Here is a 24,967-nt window from a genome sequence, read left to right as displayed (position 1 = left end):
ATTGCTCTCTCACTCCAGGAAATCACAGAATCTAGAATGTGAGAGTATTTGGACAAACCCAGCATCTTCCAAGCAATCTTTTTGTTTTGTTAATATCTTACACTTCATTTATGATTCCAATGTGCATCCTGAGTTTATCTGGTCTTATACAATGTAATTATATCACCTTCTGCAGTCTTAGTCTAAACTGATTCATGTGATACAGACCTTCAGAAAGTTCTTCAAGGGTGGTACTGAACCATCCTTTAGTGAATCAGCCACTTCATATTACTAACAAGCAGTAAATACAAAGGTTAACCATTATGCAAGGTAAGAACAGAACACAAATACACAGTTATCACTAAGCCCATACTGTAGGAATGTTTTCTCACTTCTCTTCTAGCAAAATGTTATGGGCCTGTAACCTCAATAGGAAATACTGCTTTCAATGCATTAAAATGTCAGTTTTAAAGTTACGCTTCCAGAAAAAGGACAGACATGCAAATATGAAATTCATAACTCATTTATTGAATATATATATATATATGCAAGGATACCAATAAAAAGAAACTAATACTGCAAACTACAACTTTGGAAGTAAAGCCAATATAACAGGAACAAAATATACATAACATTGTAGATAGGAATGCATTTACCCTCTTTTACACATTCCTTGTCTTTACACCTAATGTAAATGTATGCTAGAGCAAAAGCTGCAAATGTTAACCTAACCTGAGTGCTTTTTGACAAGAAACAGTTCTCCAGGATCTTTTAAGGGTTGAGATGTCACTGCCAACTAACGAATGTGCATACATATGCATATATGAAATTGGCTTCAAAAAGTATATAAATCAAGAGCTGTGTTGTTGTTTTTTTAAATCTCCATCACTAATACAGTGAAATCTTTTCCTTGTGACAAGGAAGAAGGGCTACTATTTGATACAACGTACTTTCAGTTCCATTCAGATTAATTTCATCTAATGAGGATTCATTTTCTTGTCAGTCTGATTCAGCACATTAATACTTTTGGAATGCACTGATTATCACCTGGCAGATAAGTCTGATATTTCAAATACATTATGACATCTTCATCTCTCACTCTGCTTCAGTCTAAAGCTATTCCTCAAATAGGCTGCAGTAAGAAGCAAGCCCTCTTCCTTTTATTCCATTTCTTGTACACTGAATACCAGACACTTAGAGCCAGTTCAGTGTAATCTATCGTTTCAGATCAGCACAGCTCTTTGTACCTTAAGATCGGACTTTGTGGAGTGTAGGAGATGGACTTAACTCCTGGAGGGCAGCAATAATCTGGTGTAACTCCTAGTACAGCTTTATCACAGAGCCTCCTGTGGATCAACACCTGCTGAATAAGCAGAGCTTTAGATCACCTAATCTGTTTCATCCTAGTTAGCTGCACAGATGCTGGTACTGAACCATCCTTTTGCCCTTCTTTGAAATGGAGTAATATCACAGCTTACTGCTCTGGTGTTTGATCATGCCTTGGGACTTTGGCATTACACCAGCTGTATCCTCAAGTAATTTGAACAATACCCTTCTGATGCCTGTCCTTCCTTGGTACAGTCCTTTCTTGGTATAGCACGATCGCAGATCTGTTAATATAGAGATACAGTGAGTTGGGGAGAAACCTCCATTCCAGAGGATTCCAGGAGACTTTAACAGCACACATTACTCTTGATTACACTCGTGAGCAAAAGAAATGCCCAAAGGCCAAAAAAATCAAATAAAGTGAGACCAGTTTCGTAAGACAAGTTCTGTTAAATTCAAGAGTTCTGACTGTGAGATGAAAAACAGAAGGTGCCTATAAAAAAACAAAACAAAAACAACCAAAACCCATCTCAGTAACAAATAGATTGCATTAATTTACCTAGCTAGTTTAAACATACCTATTCCACCTATAGAGCACTTCCATTACTTCTAACATTTCTGGGAACGCAGTAGATGCTCCAGAATATTCTTCAATATATGCTTGCAAAGATTACATTACTTTACCAAAACAAACGAACAAAAAACCCCTCAGACAGACTGTCTGAAATTCCAAGCTAAAATACACATAAAGAGACAGTAATGGCAGTATCTTGTCTTAAAAAAAAAAAAAAAAAAAAAGATGTAAATGTTGTATACTATCATACATTGTCATGCTTTTAAAAACTACAATTAAGGACATAAGAGATGTACAGTAAATACACTGCTGAGGTACATTTCTTCTAATTATTAACACCACAACATAATTACTCCCCAGCAGGTAATGCTACTTGGGAACGTATAAATACAATTTTTACACTGTAAGGCACTTTTACCCAGCATACATAAGTTGAAGTCAGTTATGACAAATTTGAGGTTTGTAAGAGAAAAGATTTTTGCTTTTAACATTATTTCCATGAATTCTGGATTAATGACGATTCAGTCAGGCCATCTCAGCACAAGGAGGTAACAGGTAACCAGCCACCGTTCTGCTACCCGAAGGTAAAGTGCTGTTCTCAGAGGCATGGAATGGGGAAATTTATTTCACAACAGATGAATTACTGGACTGAATATTATACTAAGCAACGGACACAAGATGAATTAGAGCTCAGTCTCAAGTACAATCAGTATGCTGGCAGACCTACCCCCATGCACCTGTCATCCAACCCTAGTCAAAAATACAGTAGATGCAAACAAAGTGCCTTTATTTCATGGGAGGGCCATGTCTGAGGCACAAATCTAGAAGTAATTTAAATGCTGAAGGACGTTATTTTGCCTTCTAAAACTGAGTGGCTGAGAAATGTTTGTATTCTCAAAGAAACAAAACACCTTATAGACAATTTCAGTAATCGATCTGTCATTGCAATTCAAGTCACGCTTTTAATTTTGAAAGTTACAAATACAAAATAAAAATGATCCATGGCATCATGTTTAGAGCAGTAACTGAGTATTTTCTGTACACAGCGATATTTCTTTCCAAAACTGTATTATTCTCCAGGAAAGCAAACAGAATTGAATGAATTCTAACAGGTAAAATGTTAGAAAGTCTAATATACAGTAATTGAGTCCCTCAAGACATTAAGGGAATGCATAAGAAGACAATGACACACGTTATATTATTTAAAAATACAAGTAAAAAATGCTACAGAAACTCATGTTACAAAATGAACTGTTTTGCAATACCAATCACAGAAGAATTGTAGCAGTTTATAGTCAAATCAGTGTATTTTGCTCGTTTCCTTCTTTCAAATCCAGGAGTTTTGTTGGGGGTTCAGAGTGAAACAAGTCAAAACCCTAAACAATGTGGTGTGATAGCAACAGACAAACGTGGACTAGATTCAGCTTTTTGGTTTTATTTGTCAGTCTGAGAATGTGCTTTAACAGACCAATTGAAGAAGCTTGGAGCCATCAGAAATGACAAGGTATTTTGAAAGCAGTCAGAGGACTGATCTGTCAGGTTTGGTATAACTTAGATCTGATTATTCCCTAAAGGAACATCAAAATCTGGAATGAAGAATTCCATGATGTGATTGTTGACAGAAAGTGGAGGAAAAAAAAAATTAATCACCAAAACAATAAGGATGATGAGCAGTTTCTCACATAGTGGTCATAAGATTAAAAAATAAATACCAATCTAGCAAAAAAAAGGTTGTTTCCTCATTCTTCTTACAGAATATGGGACCTCTATGCATATTCTGGACTAAACATGAAGTGTTCCACACAACACAGAACACTTGAGGTATGGACGTCAGATATGGTGGCTAAATTCCATAGTGAGTTAAGAGTTGTAACTCTCTGAAGAGAAAAAAAATTGGGCTTCAGAGTCCAAGCATTTATATAGTAAGGTTTTAATCACACTTAATGAAGTGTTCTTTGTAAATCAGAGACACAGAAAGAAGTGGGTCCTTGGGGAAAGAATGAACTACAGCCCTTTGGCATGAGTTCTAAAGCTCACAGCTCAGAACCAACAGCTGCTCAAGTAAGTCTCCCGCAAACAATGCTGGGTGGAATGAGCAATCACAACAGGAACAACCTGAAATGTTCAAGCGTGCTTCGATGTACGCTGAGTCCTTTTCTACTGTGTGCTTTGCAAGCAAAAACAGAGAGCGGCTCTCCCATTATAGCCTCTGGAACTTGTATATGAAGAAAATGCAAAATTCACAAAGTACCAGCTTGTTGCCACCACCAATTTTTGTCCATGTTGTCAATTAAACTAGCTAAGACCTTCCCTCTTTGCATGAATCCACTAAACAACTTACACATTCCAAATCTTAAGGTTTTTATTCAGTCCAGAAATATAGATCTTACTTCATTTCAATGTCTGCCTTAACTTTTGACACTGTACATATTACATATCATTTATATAGTGTTTCATTTTTTCCAGACACTGCAGACTACAAACTACATAATATTGACATGTAAAACTCTGCCACTTACTGAAGGCTCACACACATGAACGTTTCAGGCAGTTCAATGAAATTTCTAACAGAGCTGGGTAGTAAGAAGTTACTAACCCTTTTCTGATTTTAGAAAACAATTTGAAAGAATTAGTAGTTATGATGTCTTAGCCATTCCCAGTTCTATAACTCTGTCCCTTGAACCTGTTTAAAAAATGATGAAAAGAATGGTAAATTTAAAATCGTACAGAAAAGCATTTCGCAGCTCTGATATCACATCTACATTAGCAATAGAAATGAGGGCCTCCTTTCTTATACTGTTACAAAGTCAGCTGGATTTAAAAAAAACAACAAATCCTCCCCATTTTTCTACAGTGTGCCAATAAAAAATACTTATCTGCATACACTAGATTTAAATACTTCACTGCAATAAACTACGTTAAATGGATACTGCGACTCAGCCTCGGTAATAGATCTGTCAGGGGTAACTTCCATACCTAGTTTCCATTGAGCTGCTGCTGAGGAATGTCATTATGGTCAGTGCCTGATTTCCCACGGCTTTTGCTTTCTCTTTCTTCATCCTCTTCATCTCTTTCGTCATTTCCACTATGGTTTTTACAATAGAGTCTAGCACAATGAAAGAAACAGTGAGGGTTTTTGGTGAAAATATCAGAGATGCTCTGCTCTCAATTAGTTTTGAGAAGTACTACAAGGAAATCGGTAACTCACGTCATGTTTTTCAGCCAAGAATCAGTTAAACAGAAAGAAAATAAGGCTGCAGAAAGACTAGCCAACAGAACTTGGATCAATTCTCATCTCGAAAAACTGCTGCTACACTGCTCACAGAATGCCCTCTTGTGGGCATCAGAAACTCAACCACAGCAGCAAGGAAGTAATGGAAGTCAGGGGATCCAAGTAAAGCCAAAGTAAAGTTACAAAACGTATCCATATGGAGAAATCTAACTTAGATTATCCAGGGCTTCCATAACAGAATGAGTCAATTAATTAAGGAGGAAAATACCTTAAGTCCAATCATTGTTTTTTCTCAATTTGTATATTACTACAGAACTACAGAAATTTGAATTCAGCAGCCTAATTGAAATATTTCGTACAGTTAACAGTTCCTTAATAACAGATAGAGATCTATTTAAAAATAATACATCTGACGTCAAGTTGGGCAGAAGAAGTGCCACGCAATATTTTCACTCGCTTACAGACTCAAGATTTACACAGCTCCTTACTTATAAATTCCTCGTGACATATTCTCGATGTATTTCGCTTTGTCTTCTACTCCACAGTGGTAATGGTACGTTTTTATGCAGGCTTTAATTTCACACCCAATAGTAGCACCAGGCTGGCTGCAAAGCGTGCATTTCTGTTTAGGAAAGAAGAAAAGAAGGGCATTGCTCAGCCTTTCCACCTCTTAACATTCCGTTTACATTCAGTTTAGTGTTCCTCATGTTTACAGCAACTATTTTGGAGCCCAGTAATTTCTCTGGCACATCATCCTTCCAGTAAAGTTGGAATCAAAGATATTGTAAAACAAACCTACTAAAAACATGAACGCTCAGATCTACCTGTCCACTGCACTGAAAACTGCCCACACAGCTTTATTGCAGTATTGCTGCATTTCCAAGTATTATTTTATTAGCAATTAGGTTAGTATTTTGACACTATTTTTTTCAACTGACAACGTTACTAGGTTTTGCTTTCCCCCCCTTTTTTTTTTCTCCTGCAAAGTTCTTAACACTTTTAAGAAAGTATGTAATTTTAATAAAATGCAATGTGACATTTTGCCTAAGGTCTTAACACTTCCACGTATTAAAATATCAAATCAGTTGGAAAGAAGTCACTGCAATAATGGATTCTCTAAGCCTATCTGTAGTTTTACAGACCTCTACTACCAACTTTACTTTTATTCTCCTACAGTACAGGAAGGCTAATACTCATTTACAAATGTACACCACCGTAACAAACCCTAAATAGCCCAACCACCACTAATTGTAAAGGTGATTCCAATCTGGGTAGCTATGCCAGAAGTAATAATACATCTCAATTTTGTATGAAGAAGTAAATGGAAAAGGTTGTTTCACAAAAGGAAGTAGGCAGACCTGTATATACCTCAGTAGAATCAGCAATATATTCTCTACATTCTCCAGACACATACCATTCTTTTTCCTCTCTTGATTTCCTGAAGTACAGTTTTGATATCAAAATCACCAAACTCTGCCCTTGATGTTGTTGTTAGCTGGACAGTGCCAGAAGAAAACAACTGTAAAACAAATAAGTCCAAAATATTCTCAGGTTACCAAACATGGCTAAAAAATTACGTGCACGACTCACAGAAGGGGACGTTCTGCAGACAGTTGTCTCAGGCTAAAAACCATCAGCATGGTGAGTGTTCTGTCTGATGGACCCACCTGACTGCTTTAACTACATTTGCTACTTCAGAGAGATGTATTTTAAAAGAAAAAGGAGTAGACAAAAAATGCTGAAAATATAAAGGAATAAACAAGAAGGGTCATTAAATATCACCACACATTTCAGGAGTATTCTGTTCCCTTCCCAAGACTGCTGGGGAACGCCAGCTCTCTGTTCAGTTAAGGTGGCTATAGGAAGACCACAAATACATGGACTGCCCACTGCATTTATCCTGAAGTAAAACAGAAACTGCTCAGGCCATCCTACAAGGCACTACTTCATTCATAGAGCTAATTCTGTGAAAGACAGCACTATTTGCTCAAGTGCACTGAAATTAGCAAATTCCCTGCAAGATGACAGTTTTCCAAAAGCAATCATCTAAAGGCAAGAATTTTCTAGAACTTCCACGTCCCACTCCCTGCTTGAGTCACACAGCCTGGATGCACTGTCAGAAAATTAAGTTCATTGATTCTTCCTGGATTTTGCCTGAATGCCTGTGGAGTAAAGGTGTTTGTACTGAATTTTTGGAGTGGACTCTTGGAGTTCATTATTTTTCCCTTTAAATGCCATGCATGCATTTTGACACTTGCAGAACATTTTTAATATGCTAAAGAGCTTCCCTGAACTAATTCCATCTCTGAGCCCGCAGCCAACTTTTATCCATATTGCCTGCAGTGAAAATAAATGAATTGCACATTTCACAACACTTCAGTGCTTAAAGAGACCATCAGCAAGACAATATTCACGCATAATTACATGTAAAGATACTGTATTAAAACCCAAAACAGCAATTCAGATAACATTCATAATAAACTGATTAACAACAACGCTGTTACTCACCATGCACTTATAGTGTGCTGCAGCCTTTTTGGCATTAAATATATGAAGCTTTCCTCTAGCTTCATTTTCTTCTTCACCTGCATGACAGAATCCACATTTAGGTTTTGTATCACTGGGGCTGCTTCTGTGGGGAGACCTGTCTCTCTGAAAGAAAAACATTTTACTAAAATATACTGCTGGGTTATAAATAAGGTTGCAATTTTAAAAGCCTGTGGCCACCAGCTGGAGGCTCAGACAAATGCAGATTTTAATTAAAATGATATTCACAAAGAAGAAACACACAAATGCTCTCTTCTAAGAAGTTGAGCGTATTTACTGCTTACATAGGAACTGCTTTCTATTTCGTCTGTGCCATGTGAAGATGTGGATCTAGTGTCTTCTGATTGCCCTTTTAAATTTGTTTTTCTTGGCTTTCCCTTACGACCCCTCCTTTTCCCTTTGGGAGGTGAAGGCTCCAATTCATGTTCGTTGATACTTTCTTCTAAATCTGCTTTAGAAGTTAGAAAACATCATCAAAAAATAATAATAACCATAATTCTCAAAAATATCACATGAACCAGAACCAAAAACAGATAAGGAAAAAAAAAAACAACCTGTACTTTGCTTATTTTGGTCAGAAATCAAAATAGTAACCTTTTCACACTTATTACAAACGTGCAAGATCCTGGAAACATCATTTACTTTTTTTATGTTCGTATGTATGTATTATGTTGATATCATGAGCATTATGTTAAAAAGATCCAAAGCTGTGTCACGTTTGAGAAAGCTTTAACCTTGCTTACAAATTCTACTTTCAGGACCAACACACAGCCTCAGTGCTTATTTCCATCTTCACTGAAAATATGACCAACAGATGTCAATCCATAGTGCGAAACAATTTTAATTTTGTTTTTAAAGATGCACACATTCAGTATAAATTGTACCTGATCTTATGCCAGCAGATCTGATTAACACCTCTCTCCTTGCATTATTAACTGGTGTATTTTGATTTAAGAAAAAGTCACACATTTTGGCTAAAATATTAACCAGTTGTAGAACTGGAAGGTATTTTGCCTCTATGAGACACATCTAATATTTCATTTTAGTTGCAGAACATTTTTGCATCTACACCTAAAAAGCCAGTTTACAGAAAACCATGGATGATTTAACCACCAACATAGAGTGTTTATGGACCATTAAGAATATAAGAAAGCATGTTTTGAATACAGATATACCAAAGAAGTCTGATGAACTCCTTTGAAAATGCCAGACCAAGTGCTGAATTGCTACACAGAATTGTCTGGCATTACAGCAGTGCACTGCTGATTTTTAAGATACATACAGTCAACACAGATCAACCCTGCAAACTTCCCAAGGTTGCTTCAACTACGATCTAATTAAGCCACACCTGATATTAACAACCAGCTCCACCTTCTTGCTAGCAACTTCTCCACTAATCCAGCTCACAGGAACAGTTTTTCCTTCTAATAAGCAACATCCACCTCTGCTCAAACTACAAAGTTATTTCAGTAACTTGAAGAAAAATGCATATTCTCTGCTATATAGATCGCAAAATCCAAGCCACAAACATCATCATGATCCCGAAAATGGAAGGAAGACCTCATCAGAAGATCTGGAATCTCTCTACTATTCATTAATGGGACATGTATGTGTTGTGATACTACCATTAAGTATTGCTGTGGCACTTACCACCGATATTTCTTAGTCTCAATAAACAGAACATCTTACTCTAAGAGCTGCTTCACCAGAACTCCTATTTCTTATCGACTAGCACATAAAAATCAGATCACATTTTCTCTAGCTCATGATTAACAGTGAATCAACCGCACAAAAGGTCGAAGTCAAAGCTCTGAAAAATATTCCAAAGCCAGAAAATTTTAGCAGCAGAAAACCGAAGTCTTGCATCCGAGTGCATCCTATTCAGCTTTCTCTATCACATTTCTTGCTAAACGCAGAAGTAACTACAGCTTCTTGCACATTTGTTAGCAAAGAAAACCAAATGCATCACAACATGTTATGGTGAAATGTAATTCTCCAAAAGCACTGTGCAGTTGTGTGGTTAGAGGGAGGCAACGATTTGAGAAGAAATTCATACAAGCCTTCAAATTATTTTGGCTTAAATCTCCAGATCAATCAGCTATACAGATATATCCCCAAGTGACAACTAAAATACATAAATGCATCTACTGCAACTTTCCTCTGCTTCAGTATGCATCCTACTTTACACTGAGACTGCAAGAGTACCGCCATTTATTTTAGTCTGAAAAGGAAAGAATATGTCATGGCAGGGATTATTTAGTGAATTTACCATCTAAACTTACTTTTCGTTTAACATTACTTGCCAAATTCTTAAAGCAACATTGTGCTATTTAAATATCCTACCTCTTGATTGCACATAGCAAGTTTTACTACAACCTAAGAAGTTCTTCCAAAGAAAATAACTCCATCTTGTCTCTCATCATAGATAAGAACTTCCCCCTAATGTACTAAAAACATGTCAGTCTTTTGCACAGGTTGCTCCTTGTTGAAAAGAGTCATAGACAAAAGTGACCATTAAATTGTTGAGCCTTTAAGTAACATCAGCATATAAAAAGTTAGAAATATTCCTTCCAAAATCAGAGATTTCGCTACTGCGTTCCATGAAGTGGAATGCAGTCCCTTAACCAACAGTATTTTTTTTAATCCAGAATCCTGTCAACCATAACACACTTAGTCCACCTTTTTTTCCTAAGCATTAAAGCATACTCTGAACCCTGCACACTCACACTCGCACAACTGGAAATGAACATTAACTGCAAAAGTACAAGCAGATGGGAAAATCGGTTTCATGTAAGAAATGCCACAGCCTCCTTACAGAGTATGGAACTACATGATCCTTGAGGTCCCTTCCAACCCGGGGGTGATTCTGTGATTCTGTGAGTAAGTTCTCAAGTGCAATTTTTAATCTATAAGTAAAATATTAAAATTTAACAAGTAAACATGCTGTATTTTTAAAGGATGTTTCCAGAGTAACAAAAATCCACCACAATTTCACAGCTTTCCCCTAAGAAGAATCCCTTTCCTGTCCTCAAAACTACTAATCCCCAAAATGTTGAGAATTCACTGAAGTCCAGACACTTGATCCAAGTCAGTGCAATTCCTTGTGGAGTCAGGTCTCTATGTGACATGGAGCTATGGATTAACACCACTGAAATGTGACCATCTGCACTACATCACTCTGCAACACCACAGAACTTTAAAGTTTCCCCTTTTTAACAGTGCTATGAGCTGGTGTAACAGTACCAAGGACAAAGAAAATTGTAACCAGCTTTAAAATACACCTGCCTCGGACGTCCTTTACTGTTTCAATAAGCAGTATGGTTCGTGCCCTATCCCTCCCCTCAAGCCCACTGCCAGCTTACCCAGTTTCCCTGGCATCTGATGGTTGGGTGTTTCCAACTTCTCATGTCAGCTTGAACTAAGGAAAACACAAAAAGTTGTTCAACTCCTCCCTCACCAGATGAAGTTTCACGATGGACATCACCCAAGCTCTGAATCCCCTGACTCCCTAAATATTCTCCAACTGCCCCCATCCCATATCCCAGTACTGCATTGATTTTTAAAATCACCACGATATTCTCAATACAAGGTTATATGAACTCTTCAAAGCAGGTATCCTATGAGCTTTCTGCAGAAGTCCCTGAACAACGCGTCTGAAAAAACAAGCTTAATATGCAATGTGTTCTCAGAAGGGAGGGTGTAAAGGGTTAGAAATCAAGAGGAAATATTTTATGTTTTCAAAAGCATCTAAGAACATGATACTGTAAACTCAGATGAGCAGGGAGATGAGTAGCAACAAGCCCCACGTTTGCATTTTAGGAATCTATGAGCAGTACAAAGTACCACAAAAAGAAGATGAACAAACTTCTGTACTTGATAAACTGTTAACATGGAGACTGAGCTTTAGAGAGAAAGTCAAAGATTTCTCTTTTGATCTGACTAGAGGGAAAAGGGATCAAGATGCTTTGCTGCTTAAAATAAAGCCTGACAAGAAGTGGAGATACTACTCATCCCACTCATCTATTCTTTATTACTTGAGCTTGAAATAAACCCGGAATCGTCCTTTTCCAAAATCTAGGTTAAAGCAAACTAACACACAGCATTAAATGGCTTAAAGGCTGTGAAATAACAAAGAAAAAGAGAATGTGTCCAACAAGGGCTAATGATGCTCTCCGTACCTCCTACATTATCTTAAACAATGGACTAAGTGAGCCAGAAGCAAAGGGTCTAAGGGTGTACAAGGAAGGTAAACAGAACTGACTGCAGAAAGACATCTGCAAGTGGGACTGTCCATACAGGTAGGACTGTCCATACAAAGAAGTCAAATTGCAGAATACAGAAGCACCTTAAATGTGCCGCTATGTAAACAAGAAAACATTCTGGAAGTTTCCCAGAGCATTTGTGATACAAGAAGTTCTGAATTACAGGGAACAAAATCAAGCTTGCTGGACTTTTAGAAGAGAAACAGAAGGTCAGAAAAAGGAAAAAAATGTATTTCAGCACATTAAGGTAAGAGATCCTTAAAAATACGGCTGAGAAAGAACGAATCATGTCTGACAACAATTATGTTTAATTGAAATGTCAAAAAACCTAGAAACATTATTGTCTCAGTAGACAGTAATAAAAAACGTGAGTACATCTCTAAGCATTAATAAGAACCAGAGGCTTCCATATTTGCAAGCAAATAGAGAATCAAGTGAACACGCCCCGAAGTAGCAGTCACTAATATTAGAAAATGATGTGAAATCAAGTATCTAAATGCTGAGTACAATTTCTATTTTCTTTTTGAACATGGAAAGGGACAAGCATTATGTCAAGCATATCTAAATTCGAGAAAACAGGGGTGAAGCAGAAAAACAAGGTAACCCTTAGGTCACCAACACCACATTTTTCAAAGTATCAGATTCCTCAAGGAACTGATGATTCCTGTTCAAAAGCTACTTTTGACTCAACAGTACCTATGTTACAAAGAACTTGAGATTATTTCTTCAATGAAATGCTTTTAACATAGAAAATGAATAAAATAGTCCTTTATAAACATAAACGTTCTTTCAAGCAAACAGCTATCGACAAAAGACAGCAGACTGATAATATATTATCTACATAATCAAAAAGCTTACAATAACTGGTCTGGTGAACTTTTCAAACATCAGTCAGCTGACCAAGTTTCTATTTGGATAATGTCCTGCCTAGGTAAGAAGCAGAATTACAATGTAAACATCACAGCACAGCTCCACAGACAGAATAAACCATTTACCTTACTTTCTGATTTTTTCCTTTTCCATTAGCTACGTGGTTTTATTTAGGACAGCACCACAGTGATGTTCCCTCAAAATACCTAATTAGTCTACAATGGACTGAATATGCAGTTAATTTATTATCTGGATCAATCCTTATCCTAACACTGTACATGCATTTGATGCCATACTCAGAGCAGCTCCTTACCGCAGACAATAAGGCTGAGTCAGTGGAGCTTAGAAAGAAACTGTAACCACCCACCAGCAGAGCTGAAAGGACAGCAAACTGCAATGCCACAGAAGCTTTTACACCGGGCTGCATTGGCACCTACAATGGAAGGCAAGCTTATGCTATGAACAGTGTTAAAGAAAACGCAACTATGAAGAAACAAAGATTAAGGCATCCCAAGGTGAATCAAAATGTTACCTAGTCACAATGCCACCAGGTCTGCGATGTTTCTCCTACCAGCCTCTGGCTTCAACAGTACTTTGAAAAAGTGATTGGTTTGATACTGAACTTCTAACCAGGTCAGACAGAGGAATATTATCCTGACCACACCTACTATGCAAAAAGATAAGCACAGATTTCAGTTTGAGCTTTAGAATGAGATAAAAAGGGTGCTGAGACATGGCGCGTCCTTATTTCTATCATGGAAACCTAATTCCCCAAGGCTTTGTGTACAGCCACAATAGGAATCACCGACATTATGTTCTGACCCAGCAGCTCCCAAGGGTCCGTTTTAGACATTAACAACAGGCAGTCACATGGCTGCCTTCCTTATTCTTCATTAGGAGGGAACGGATCAAACAGAAGAATGAAATGATGTCCTTCTCTTAATTAATACTAAACTGTCTGGATCAGCCGAACTTGTTTTAAATACAGAAGGACCAGGGCAGCCCCACCTGCAGGGAACTGAATAGAAGACATCAATTTTAAAATTTCGATGATTATTTCTAGTAAACCGAAATAAATTCCAATAAACAGCCCCAAAGCTTTACTCTCATAAAAAAAATGAACTGTACCAAAACAGGCGGCAATTTGACTAAGAACGACCTGGGATAGGTTGAAAGCACTGGCACAGTCTCCCATAATTTGTTAGGCACTGGAAACTTACAAGGCTTGCTCAGCTTACGAATAAAGTATTTGAGTGCAGGTCAGGTCAGTTATATTGGTAAGCAGCAAGATAAAAATCTCGACACGCAGACACAAAACCAGCAGCTTGGTCTGCTCTGCCGCGTCCTCAATTTCATCAGCCTCACAGCCACGAACAAAGAGAGCACCTCACTGTTATTCTTTTACCAGCTAGGGGGAACACGGCACAAATGAATTACTTGAAACGTGCAGAAGAGTAAATGCGATGTATTTTTCCTGTCCTGTGTCACCTGAAGGCTGGGCTATACAGATAAATCAGACAAAGCTAACAAGTGTTGAATCTGATAACAAATGTAAAGCAGGCTGCTTTGCTGCCACATTTGTCTCTTTGATATTCCAAAAAACAGAAGGTACTTCACAGCTCCTCAAAATTAAAGGGAAATGAACTCCTGTCGCTCATTAATTTTGTCTTGATGAGTAGGGAGATACTGAGTCCGATGAATTCCTGCTCCACTTGAACTTCATTGTAGCAATAAATAATAATTAAGAGGTCCTTTCTGTCAGGTTTTAACCTGGTAAGCTTAATTCCAACATAGGTCCTTCATCTGAACTTCCAAATAGCCTCAGGAAATTTTCTTCAACAGGAATTAAATGAGCAGCAGATTTTTAAATTATTATTTTTTAAAATAAATTGGAAATAAAAAACAAGTAATAATTTGAAGAACTAAAAATCTTAAGAAAAGGTATATCAGAACTCTGACTCGAGCTAGGATGCTAAAAGGAGCAATTACTTTTGAGGGTAGGGACAGAAAAATCCTGCTATTAGGCAGCAGTGCAACCTACAGGAAGAGAAAAGCAAACCAAAACCAAATCTGTTCCACGCTGCATCAAACCAAACAATCCTAAAAACTCTTCCAACATCCCCCAACAGAGGTGACATGAAAAAAAAAAAAATCAGACTAACAATTAAATGCAGGAACAGAGAGCAAGGGATAAAAACACAGACGTTCTACATTGACCAAGCATCCCAAAGCAATAAGCTTCCATTAGAAAGTGTCCCTGTGCACCCAAACCTGAGTGACATAAATACTGATGAGCTTCAACTACTCCGTCACAAAAAACTGCTGTAAGCAAGGATTCATAGGAAGGAAACATAAAACAAGAGAAAAAAAAGGTGCTACAGCATCTTGTATCCCTGGCTGTTCACTTTTCTGTGCAAGTCTTTTTCGGCTTCACAAACCACTATTCTTTCACATTTAAATTCCTCTCTGATATGCACATTTCTCTCAAGAAACAAACCAACAAAGCACACACACAAAGCTTATCTGACTGCCATCCTGCATCTTCCAGCTACCACCTCACTGAGCAAAATTCATCAATTGGTCATTAAGAAACAAAGCCTCCAAGGTCCCTTCTTAAACTCTGAAAACCATCCCATACACTTCTCTATCTTGTAGAGGTAATTAGTTTTATTTTCTTTAATTTAGTGGAGGTTCAGCACAACACCCCCCTGCTTGTGCCATTATAAAATCTACTACTAATAGTCTTGTATGGGTGTAGCACCAGAACTGTATGTGCTAAGGAGAGAGCTGCTGGGGAAAGAGCGCTGGGCTACCAGCACAGATATGAAATAAAACAAAAGAACCCCTGTGAAGTACAACTGCACATTTCTAGAAGCATAAAGCATAACGGAGCTAAATATTTTAGGCACAAAAAGTTACAGCAAAGTTAAATTCTAGCTAAGATACCATTGTGCTCCTTGGACTCAGGATGATGTTCACTACTCCTGGTTTTCCTCTCAGTCTGACTCTTTCTGGATGGACCTGTCCGATGTTTAGAAGCTGCCATCACCAACACATAAGAAAAAACCCAACACAATGCCTCTGCAGTAACTTTTCCCATGTCTTCTCAGACAGATATATGCATAGCCATAACAGCCTCTGCAGTTAGGGAATAACACAGTAGAACTGGAGATAACCATTTCTGAACACTTTTGAAAGCCCAAGTTCTGATCCTGCACAAGTTGTAGTCCTGCAAAGAGCTCCAAGCAGAAAAAAATAATGTCTTGTGACTCCGGGCTCCACGTATTTTTCAATAGGTTCCAGTGTGAGCCATCAGTCATAAGCACAAAATTTAAATATTTAATTATTAAACATGAAATACATTTAAATATCACAAAGAGAATGGTATCTCTCTCCTTGGATTCAAACGTCTTCCATATTCTGTATGGAAAACAAAACTGTGACACCCATTGTACAATTACTGTGCTATTTATGGTGCTTTTCTTCTTTAAACCCACCAATGGCAAAATCAGAACAAAGAGCATTTAAAAAAAAGCAAACTGATATTTAAGCAGACAAAAAAAAAATCAATTTTACTTTGGAATTTTCTATTGCTTTCAGTATTGCAGGAACAGTGATGCAACACCCAAAGCTCACAATTAATGCTGCACATAAGAATAAGAGCAGAAGAATACATCATCCTAAGTATGCATTTGGCAGACAGAAATGGAATTTGTGAAATTTTGTCTGCTCTCAATACACAGCAATAAGCTCCTCACTACTTAAATCTGTGACATTTCTATTGAAAGTAACACAAAGGTGAACTAAGAAATGCTTGCTCACCCAAATTAGATATAGCAGAAAACAAACAGGTGGGGAAAAAAAAAAAAAGGCCTGAACACAAAATTGCAAAACCAGTTCAGAATGTAGCAGACCATAAAGTTTGTCTATTTTTGTGGCATATCACCCCTTGCACACTTCACTGCTCTTCTATGCAAAGACACGCAGCTATGAATGCATGCAGCTTTTTTTTTTAATCAAAATTGAACAGAAACACATCTGTCAGTGATCTGATCATAAACCCTTTTATTTAATACCGGGCTCTTCTTATTTGAAGAACTGGATCTAATAGCTCAAAATATTGTGGAAAAAATAGGAATGTTAGCAATAGAAAAGATGAGCTGTTACCTGACAAGCTCCTCGCATTTCAGATGTGGATACTGTGAATACTGAACTACAAATATAAGCCAACTTCTTCCTACAAGGGAATGCATTTTTTCTACCCATCCTTTATTCTATCAGAACATGGTATATCTGCACAACACCCTGCCATTTAGTTTTTGGGTTTCCTCTCCACCTTAATCAATAATTTTTAGAAAAATACAGAAATCAGGCTTCCAAAGTCATTATTTCTCAATAAATAAACAAATAAATAATAAAAAAAATCTAAATTTTACTGAAAACATTTGTATTCTCCAGAAGAATTAAATATAACCGAAGTATCTTTCTACAATGGGAAAAATTTATATTGAATAATTTTACCTTCAGAGTTATGCGTAGTTTTCTTGTGTTTTCGACATAAAATCCTATAAACAAAGTAGTTGAAAACTGTCAAGTCAGTCACGATTCACAGATTATTTACTTATATTTTATATTTAAATGCCAGTACATTTTTCTCCCACTTGTAAGACTCACTGACATACAAATCTTTCAGTGAAAAAGTGCTTTCATAGCACATCACTTTCTGAATGCCACAATCATCATCAGAATATTTCTGCAACAGTTTTAAGTTCTGAGTGTTGGTTGGTTGCTCTTTATTTAACAAACAAACAAAAACAAACAACGAAGAATGTGAAATATAAATACAAAAGGAAAGATAACAAATGAAGAATAGTTACATGTAAATGCCTTGTGAGGGTTTCTCTCTTATCTGAGCTTTATCATGCAGAGCACAGTAGTAGTGATATGTCTTGTGGCATGTTTTCACATCACAACCAATGGTTGCTCCAGGACAGTGGCATAAGGAACACATCTGTAAAGACACAAAAGCACAACTCGTGTTACTGTTGGCTCAGTACTTCTGAGTTTAAAAAGAAGACTGATACTCCATGTGTCACCCCTGGTGATAGAACAAAAGAGGTCATGGACAGCAATATTTTAGTGCATATTGCTGAGCACTATGCTCTCCTTTCTAACTCTTCCAGTTTTCGGCTGTTTTTCTTCATTTATTTTAAAAGTAAGGAAAAATTTGTTCCTTTTATGCAACAGTACAATCATCAGGATATATGAATTACCAGTCCAATGATAAAAATAAGTGATTTACTTTTGTAGAAAATTATGTACTTCACAGAAGTGACACCTTATGTTTGGGTCATCTCTACTTATTCTTCTGCAAGCACTCAATTTGCAGTCAGACTCCAGTTCTTATCCAATTTGAAATGGTATTTTATGTCATAAATTTGAAATATTTTAATAGCTGATCAAAGCTTTTTTATAGGAGCCTAGGTTAAAATCAACCTCATTTGATCGACTTCAGCTTATGCTTCATTATTTTTATACACGGATTTGTGTAAAAGGAAACTTCCTTCTCATAAATGCACGAACAAAACAGACCACAGGAGTTATGTTGAATTATTAGCCTATTTAGCCTGAGGGTAATATAACATTTATTCAGTTGGTACCAATCCTGTTGTCCAAATGGCCACTGCCAACAGATTAATCAATCAAGTTACATCAAGTATATGTGAAATCTGATGAGCTGAAAAATAGGTGATCTCTTAAAAAAAATTCTCCCATGCACAACTAAGGGACAACAATAATTACATCAGTGCATTCTGTTCCCTAATTAATGAGTTTTTAAGAGTGCCCTATCCAGGTCTGAACTTAGAAGGGTTTCTCAGACAGGACTTTGTTACCACAGAACTACTCCCTGTTAATCACTCCAAAAATGAACACGCCTCAACCTTCAGCACATACCTGGTTGTCAGCTGCAGCACCTACTGAAGGAGGGCAACTACATCACATCTGTTTGCAGACACATTTAGTACAGGCTAGCAAAACACAATGCAATACACTGAGATAATTTTGCTTCAATGAGTTCCCAAATAAAAATACAGGGTAGAACAGGAAAAGCAGACCTTAGCAGCACAATTGGGCTGCCTAAACATAAGCATTGAACTTTAAGTTTCCTAACAAGTCAGGGGTGGGGAGGGGATGAAGAATTCCTCCTGAGAGTGATTCAGAGCTATAGATTTCTGATGGCTGCAGACAGAGATAAAGCACAGCTACCTGGAACATCCGAGTTCAGACAAAATTAGTCTGTATGTTCCCTCCACACAGGTAACATCTCAGAACTGCAAATCGATTTAAGTTGCTCAGCTGCTTGCTGAAAACATGGATATGATTGAAGTGTGCTCCAAGAACATATGCAGCTGCTGTGTTGGTGAATGTGCACAGAGAGATTAAGAGGCACAAAGAGAGCACCAATGATATCAAAACAAACATCCTTAAAAAAAGATTAAGAGTCCCAAGAGCCAAAGTTTCTTTGTGATCTGCACTTTTATTTACTACTGTGTTCTTTCCAAGTCCCTAATCATGAACTGAATAACTCGTGAACGCTTTGTGCTTCATCTGGTTAGAGCAAATAAAGTCGTAGGTGTTGGAAAAGATAGAGATGAGACACTAGATGAAATATCCGACTATTACAGAATCGTGGTCCTACAGAGATACTTAGGACTATTCTTAGTCCAAAAACTGGTAAATATATCAGAGTGATTTAAACTGAGGAGTGAATTGATCATCTATAGAAGCATTCCGAAAAAGAACCAGACATTTCTCAAACAGCAAACAGTAAATTCTAAAAATAAAATACATGACTAGCTGCTGGAGAATTAATTCTGAACAATTCTTTTCCCATTTCTGATGAATTTGGTAGAGCTGCAGTCACTGCTGTACCAATGCACCTCTGAACACTGATATCCACAGGCACTGACTTATATTAAGTCACTATAAAAGGAATCCAAAAAAGTATATTTAGTAGTTAAAATCTATCATCAAAGCCAAATAATGGTAAAGGCACGATATTACCCTTACTAGGTCCTCAGAATGTGGGTTTCATTGTTAAATCTAGCAGAAAATATTAAATAGAAATGGTTGAGTTTGAAATATAAATATAGGGAATGTTATTTCTTATATTCAGTCCATTAAAAGAAAAAAATTGGCATATTCTGAAAATGAGTTTTCAGATTTGCTTGGAAAACAAATGCACAACTGCTCTGACAAAAAAAGAGGTTGTAAAAATAGGGTTTCTGAACCCACAGCTCCATGATTAAGTTACAACTGTAAAAATAATAATTTACATGAGAGCAGACTTGACTGGAATAAACTACTTCTGATGCTTTCTTAAAGATTCTTCAACCATTATTTAGATTTCATTTCAATCTGAGTACCATCAGATCCACTGATTTTTTTTTCCCTCTAATACCACTTCATCATCACCTTTGGTAAGCAGTGCATTTCCTCAGAGCCAAAGAAACAACATATGATAAAACACTGCACAGTTTCACAGTCCACTCTCTGGGAGGCAGGCAAATCCTCCCTTCGTTTTCAAGGGCTCAAAACAGACTTACCAGTTTAGTGCCTCTCTTGATTTCTTTCTGAATATCCTCAATAGAGAATCCACCAAGACTCTCATTATCAGTGTGTGAAGATACCAGCGCAGATGAGAACAGCTACAATTACAGAAACAAAACTTACTGTAAGTATTTACATCACCTAGAACATTTACACATTTGACAAACACCGAAGCTTCAAATTAGTGCTTAATCATCTCCCCAGTGCCACAGCTGATTGATTTTTAGCAATATCTAAAGATGTGTTTGTTGTCTTCTACTGGCTCATGACATTCATTTCCTTTTTCCTACGGGTTACTTACCATACATTTGTGATGTGCTGCCACCTTCTGGTTTTCTGACATCAATAATTGTCCACATTCATTATCTTTATTAGATCTACAAAAACCACACTTCCTTTGTCTTGACGAGACTTTTTTCTGTCCAACTGAGCTTGTCATGATTTTAAATGCTCTTAGAATGCCACTTTAATCCTCTCAATGCTACAGAAAAAAAAGCATAATCAGCATGTTAGCATCAACACAGGGCAATTTAGCTTACAGTTTTATAAATACAAGATCGGTCGCTTGAAACTGATCTACACCTCTTTAGCTTTCAGTTTACACTACTAAAATACACCCAAATCAATGTGCACTGGGCTGAGGCAGCAGTCGGCTACTTGGAATGAAACTGAAGCAGCAAATGGATTTAATTCTTTAAGCAAAAGGTTTGAACATTAAAATGAAACTATGGACACACAGGAACCTTTGGGGAAAAAGCAATACATTGAAAATAAATCAAAAATGGCAATTGTAAGGGGGGAGGAGTTAGTTAATAGCTAAATAGAATAATTAATCCTATTCTATTTATTCCAGTAAAGCAATTTGTAGGAAATGTACTGCCTGTACCTGCAAGAAAACCCATCCCACTGAACTCACGCTAAAACAGAACCAAAGAACTGAGCTCAGCTTCACACCCTGAGCTCAAATTGAGTTTGAAAGCTCAAAGCAGCCAGCAGAAGAGTAGCTGCCCTCATATGAGGGTGGCGATCAGAAGATAAAACGTTACCATTTTAGGTATGGCACAGATATATTGTGGCTGGTCAAACAGTGGGAGCAACAACATTTTAGAAGGATCTCCCCTGACCGGCTCCAAGGGAAACCTTTCCAACAGCCACTGCAAATTGAGCAGCACCACACCAGCTATTGGTAACTGCAGAACTCTTTTTCCTCATCTAAGGAAAACAAATGAGGATTAAATGCAGCACGAATCTCAACATTTTCACACACTCTCAGCAGCGTATTGGGAAAATCTATCATTAAGGTCCCCAACTCCTAATGAAGTCCAGAAGTGAAAACACCTCATGAGAGCACGTGCCTCCTGGTCCAGCATTATGCAGTCTGCGCTCATTAGCTTCTGCACCTTTCAAGAAATAAAACACTGTACTCTTCAGACTTCACACCTTTTGGAGATCACAGTCTTAATGTCAGAATTGTCGCAACTGCAATAAAAGTCTCCTCCACCACCTTTGTCTGCATCAGACTCTCATCTAAATATGAAAAGCTGCCGCGTAGTTTGATATTTTGGGGAGGGGGGGAACGACAAAAATCAATCCAGTGAGAACAGCAGATTTGCAATACATCTGGACAGTGCCACAATGGCTGGCTGCAGGAAAATGCGTGACCAGTGGTGGAGATTTGCATAGCCAAGCCTGCCAGCTCCTCTCTGCTGTCAGACGCCCCTAATAGTAATATCACTCACTGCTTGTACAACTGAAAGCAGAGGAATGTTATTAAGTTTCTGTCGGCACGTATTATTGCTAAAAGACAAGGCTTTCTGATCCTCACTCTTCCTCTCATAGATTTTCAGACCAAATTCTAAGCGCCTGCCTTGCAATGCTTGCTATGAAATCCGTGCACCCAAGGGTAGCATCTGTGCTGTATCTATTTGGCTGCTTTATCAACAGCTTCATTCGTTCTCTTTGTAGCTGGAAAGCAGTTTAGTTGCTGGTGATTCACACTCACAAGAAGAACGCATAGATTTCAGATCTTGCTGATCTGCACAAAAAATGTGCCAATCTGGATCAAGCAGTCACAGCCTTCTGCAGTGGCAACGGGGAGTCCTCAAGTGTTAAACACAAAGGAATTATTATACTGTATTCTTCTAAATTAAAAAAAAAAAAATACACAACAAAACAAGACAATTCTGTCATCTCTTTTTGAGTAAAAAGAATTAAAGCTTTCTGAAGGAAGGAAACAGTTATTTTTTTTTTTTTTAATTTAATTAAAAACCAAAAAACTGGGAAGCAGGAAAAAATCTGCCAAAGATGAGTAGGAAATACTATAATTTTTTAAAAAAAGCCTTGCTTTCATGTCATGTTCAATAGCTCAACATAAATCACATAGCCATGGGTTAGAAATAGATCAACAAAACACGCACAAAGTTGTGCTTCAGTAGATCTTCACTGGGGCTGTTTGGCTTGTATTCAGCTCATACTGATGCTGTATTCACCGTGCTTCTCAGTATATTGCTACATTTACTTTTTTAAAAGGCAACTTAGAGCTTCCCTTGCACACGCGCGCAGGCTTTGCTAACACAAACTTTCTCCCACAATAACAACTGCTAGATACAACAGGCAGCCTTCAACCTCACCAGCAAAGCCACATTTAAAAAAAAATGCAAATAATTTATAAAACACACACACACAAAAGTAAAAAACAAAACAAAAAGGGCTCTCCTCATCGTTCAATCATAACAGTCACTTCCCAGAAACAAGAAGCCCAAGGCCAGCACCGTGGCTGAGCACAGAGAGCTGCCCTCAGCTCTGCGCCTCCGGAGCTGGGAGGCACACAGCACTGCTGCCACCTGACAGATGCACAGCACTTCCAATTCCATTTTTAGGGCTCACTGCAAAGTCCAAAACCCACTACACCTGGAATGACCCTCCTTTGTGCCCAAATGCCCTTCTCAGCCCGTCTCAGCTAAAAACAGCCATTTTCTCAAAAAGATGAATGAGGTGCTCAGCTATAGGACAGGGCAACAATTCTGAAAGCAGGACCTCCACGTTTGGTTTTCATCTCTTGGGTTAAACCCCCAAATGATGAACCCGGTTTGTCAAACATCAAGCTGCATTCCATAAGAAGATGGGGAAAAAAAACACATTGAAACACCTCCATATTTGTTTTCTATGTTAAAAAAACAAGCAAACAAACAAACAAAAAAACCCCTAACAAATAAGACTTTCAGAATAGTATTTAAATATAGTCTGGACAGAAATATTGCTTGTCAGCTTTGTCAGAGAAAGCTCCACGGGCTGCTCACAGAAAGTGATGCACCAGGAAGCGCCGCTTGGGCAGATTGTACATATCTCTATCAGCACGGGACACGTACTGCAAAACACAGATACAAAACACAGATACGACATACAAACACATTTTCCACAAGCTTGGGATAAAAATTAAAGGTTACACATACCCTAGAAACCACAAAAAAGAAACTCGTTCAGTCATTTTTCACTCAAAAAATTTTCGCTTCATTTGCATTCGTGTTTCTTAATATCCACGAAGGGATTTAACACGATGCTTCCCCCAACAGCATCTTCTCCTTATCTTTAAATAAGCAAGCTTTACACACCTTCAGGCTTGCATATTCTTTTCCTGAGTTCGAGGCAACAGATTTTAGAACACAAAAGAAAAGTGCAAGTTCAACAGCACGGGCAGGGAGGAGTTTCTCGGTTTGAGAGATGTGGATCAGCACCAAAGAACAGAAAGTAAACTGTATTCTGATCTCTCTTTATTGCCTTAGTTCACTTCAGGAGCTGCACGCTTACAGAAGTTAGGCTCCTGTCTGCAGTCACGGCAAAGGACCGTGATCTGTAGGCTATGCTCTCTCGTATAGAGATTGTTCTGCTGCGTGGCCTACATGATTAACAAATAACATTAAAAAAATCACTCGGGATTGGAATTTCTACGTAAAAAAAATGCCCGACACCCAATGAAAACCTCCAAAACATATATAAGGCTTTAAAAAAATATTCATTAGGCACAATGAAGTGATTTGGGCTCTAGGGAAAAGCCAAAGAACACAGTGATGTGGTGCTTCCCAGATGCTCAGTGGAGATGCAGCTCTGTTCAAGAAACTTTCAGTGCTTCCTAACGCTGATGGCCCATCGCTGGGGGCACAGCCGGGCACAACGGGGCGATGCACGGCAGCAGGACGGCACTTGGGGGTGCCTGCAGTGCCCAGAGCCCAAAGCCTCACGTCCTATGGAGAGCTTTAACCCAGAGCCGTGCTCTCGTAGCATCTTGCCGGCACTGCACAAAGCAGGACTGGGATTTACGGCTGTAACTTCCTAAAAATAGGGGTCCAGAGACGGGGGAAAGGCAGGCCCAGCGCCGGGAAGCCCAAACAATGGGCAGGGAACAGGTAACCGCGATCGGCACGGAACGCGCCGAGGCGGGCAGGCTCCGCAGGCAGCAGGGCCGGGCTACGGGAAAGTTTGAGCGCTCTGACGGGGCAGAGGGGCGATCCGAGAATCGCTCCGCTCCGGGGGGCACAGCGGCCCGGCTTCGCTTCGGGCAGCGGCTCT

General features: G+C 38.2%; 1 protein-coding gene across 4 annotated transcripts in view; it reads right to left on the bottom strand.

Moving 5' to 3' along the window:
- Positions 1-486: 486 nt before the first annotated feature.
- The window catches only part of PHF6 (PHD finger protein 6), a 25,116-nt gene continuing 635 nt past the window's right edge, over positions 487-24,967 (bottom strand). Inside the window, exons 2-11 of one of the 4 annotated variants that reach the window (XM_042837053.1) lie at positions 20,703-20,882; positions 20,398-20,499; positions 17,668-17,801; positions 17,312-17,355; positions 7,943-8,109; positions 7,620-7,763; positions 6,526-6,630; positions 5,600-5,733; positions 4,856-4,985; positions 487-4,562 (exon numbers count right to left, since the gene is read on the bottom strand). In XM_042837053.1, the coding sequence (XP_042692987.1) occupies positions 4,856-4,985; positions 5,600-5,733; positions 6,526-6,630; positions 7,620-7,763; positions 7,943-8,109; positions 17,312-17,355; positions 17,668-17,801; positions 20,398-20,499; positions 20,703-20,840 (1,098 nt within the window). In that variant the 5' untranslated portion in view covers positions 20,841-20,882 and the 3' untranslated portion in view covers positions 487-4,562. The remainder of the gene's footprint in view (positions 4,563-4,855; positions 4,986-5,599; positions 5,734-6,525; positions 6,631-7,619; positions 7,764-7,942; positions 8,110-17,311; positions 17,356-17,667; positions 17,802-20,397; positions 20,500-20,702; positions 20,883-24,967) is intronic. The other 3 variants (XM_042837055.1, XM_042837056.1, XM_042837057.1) reach the window with 3 other exon arrangements.

The sequence above is a fragment of the Centrocercus urophasianus genome, unplaced genomic scaffold, assembly GCF_019232065.1.
Source record: "Centrocercus urophasianus isolate 14NV4802_14NV808 unplaced genomic scaffold, USGS_Curo_1.0 seq_660, whole genome shotgun sequence".
NCBI classification, from domain to species: domain Eukaryota; kingdom Metazoa; phylum Chordata; class Aves; order Galliformes; family Phasianidae; genus Centrocercus; species Centrocercus urophasianus.
Note: the sequence above shows the minus strand (reverse complement) of the source record. Positions and strands in the feature narration are given on the sequence as shown.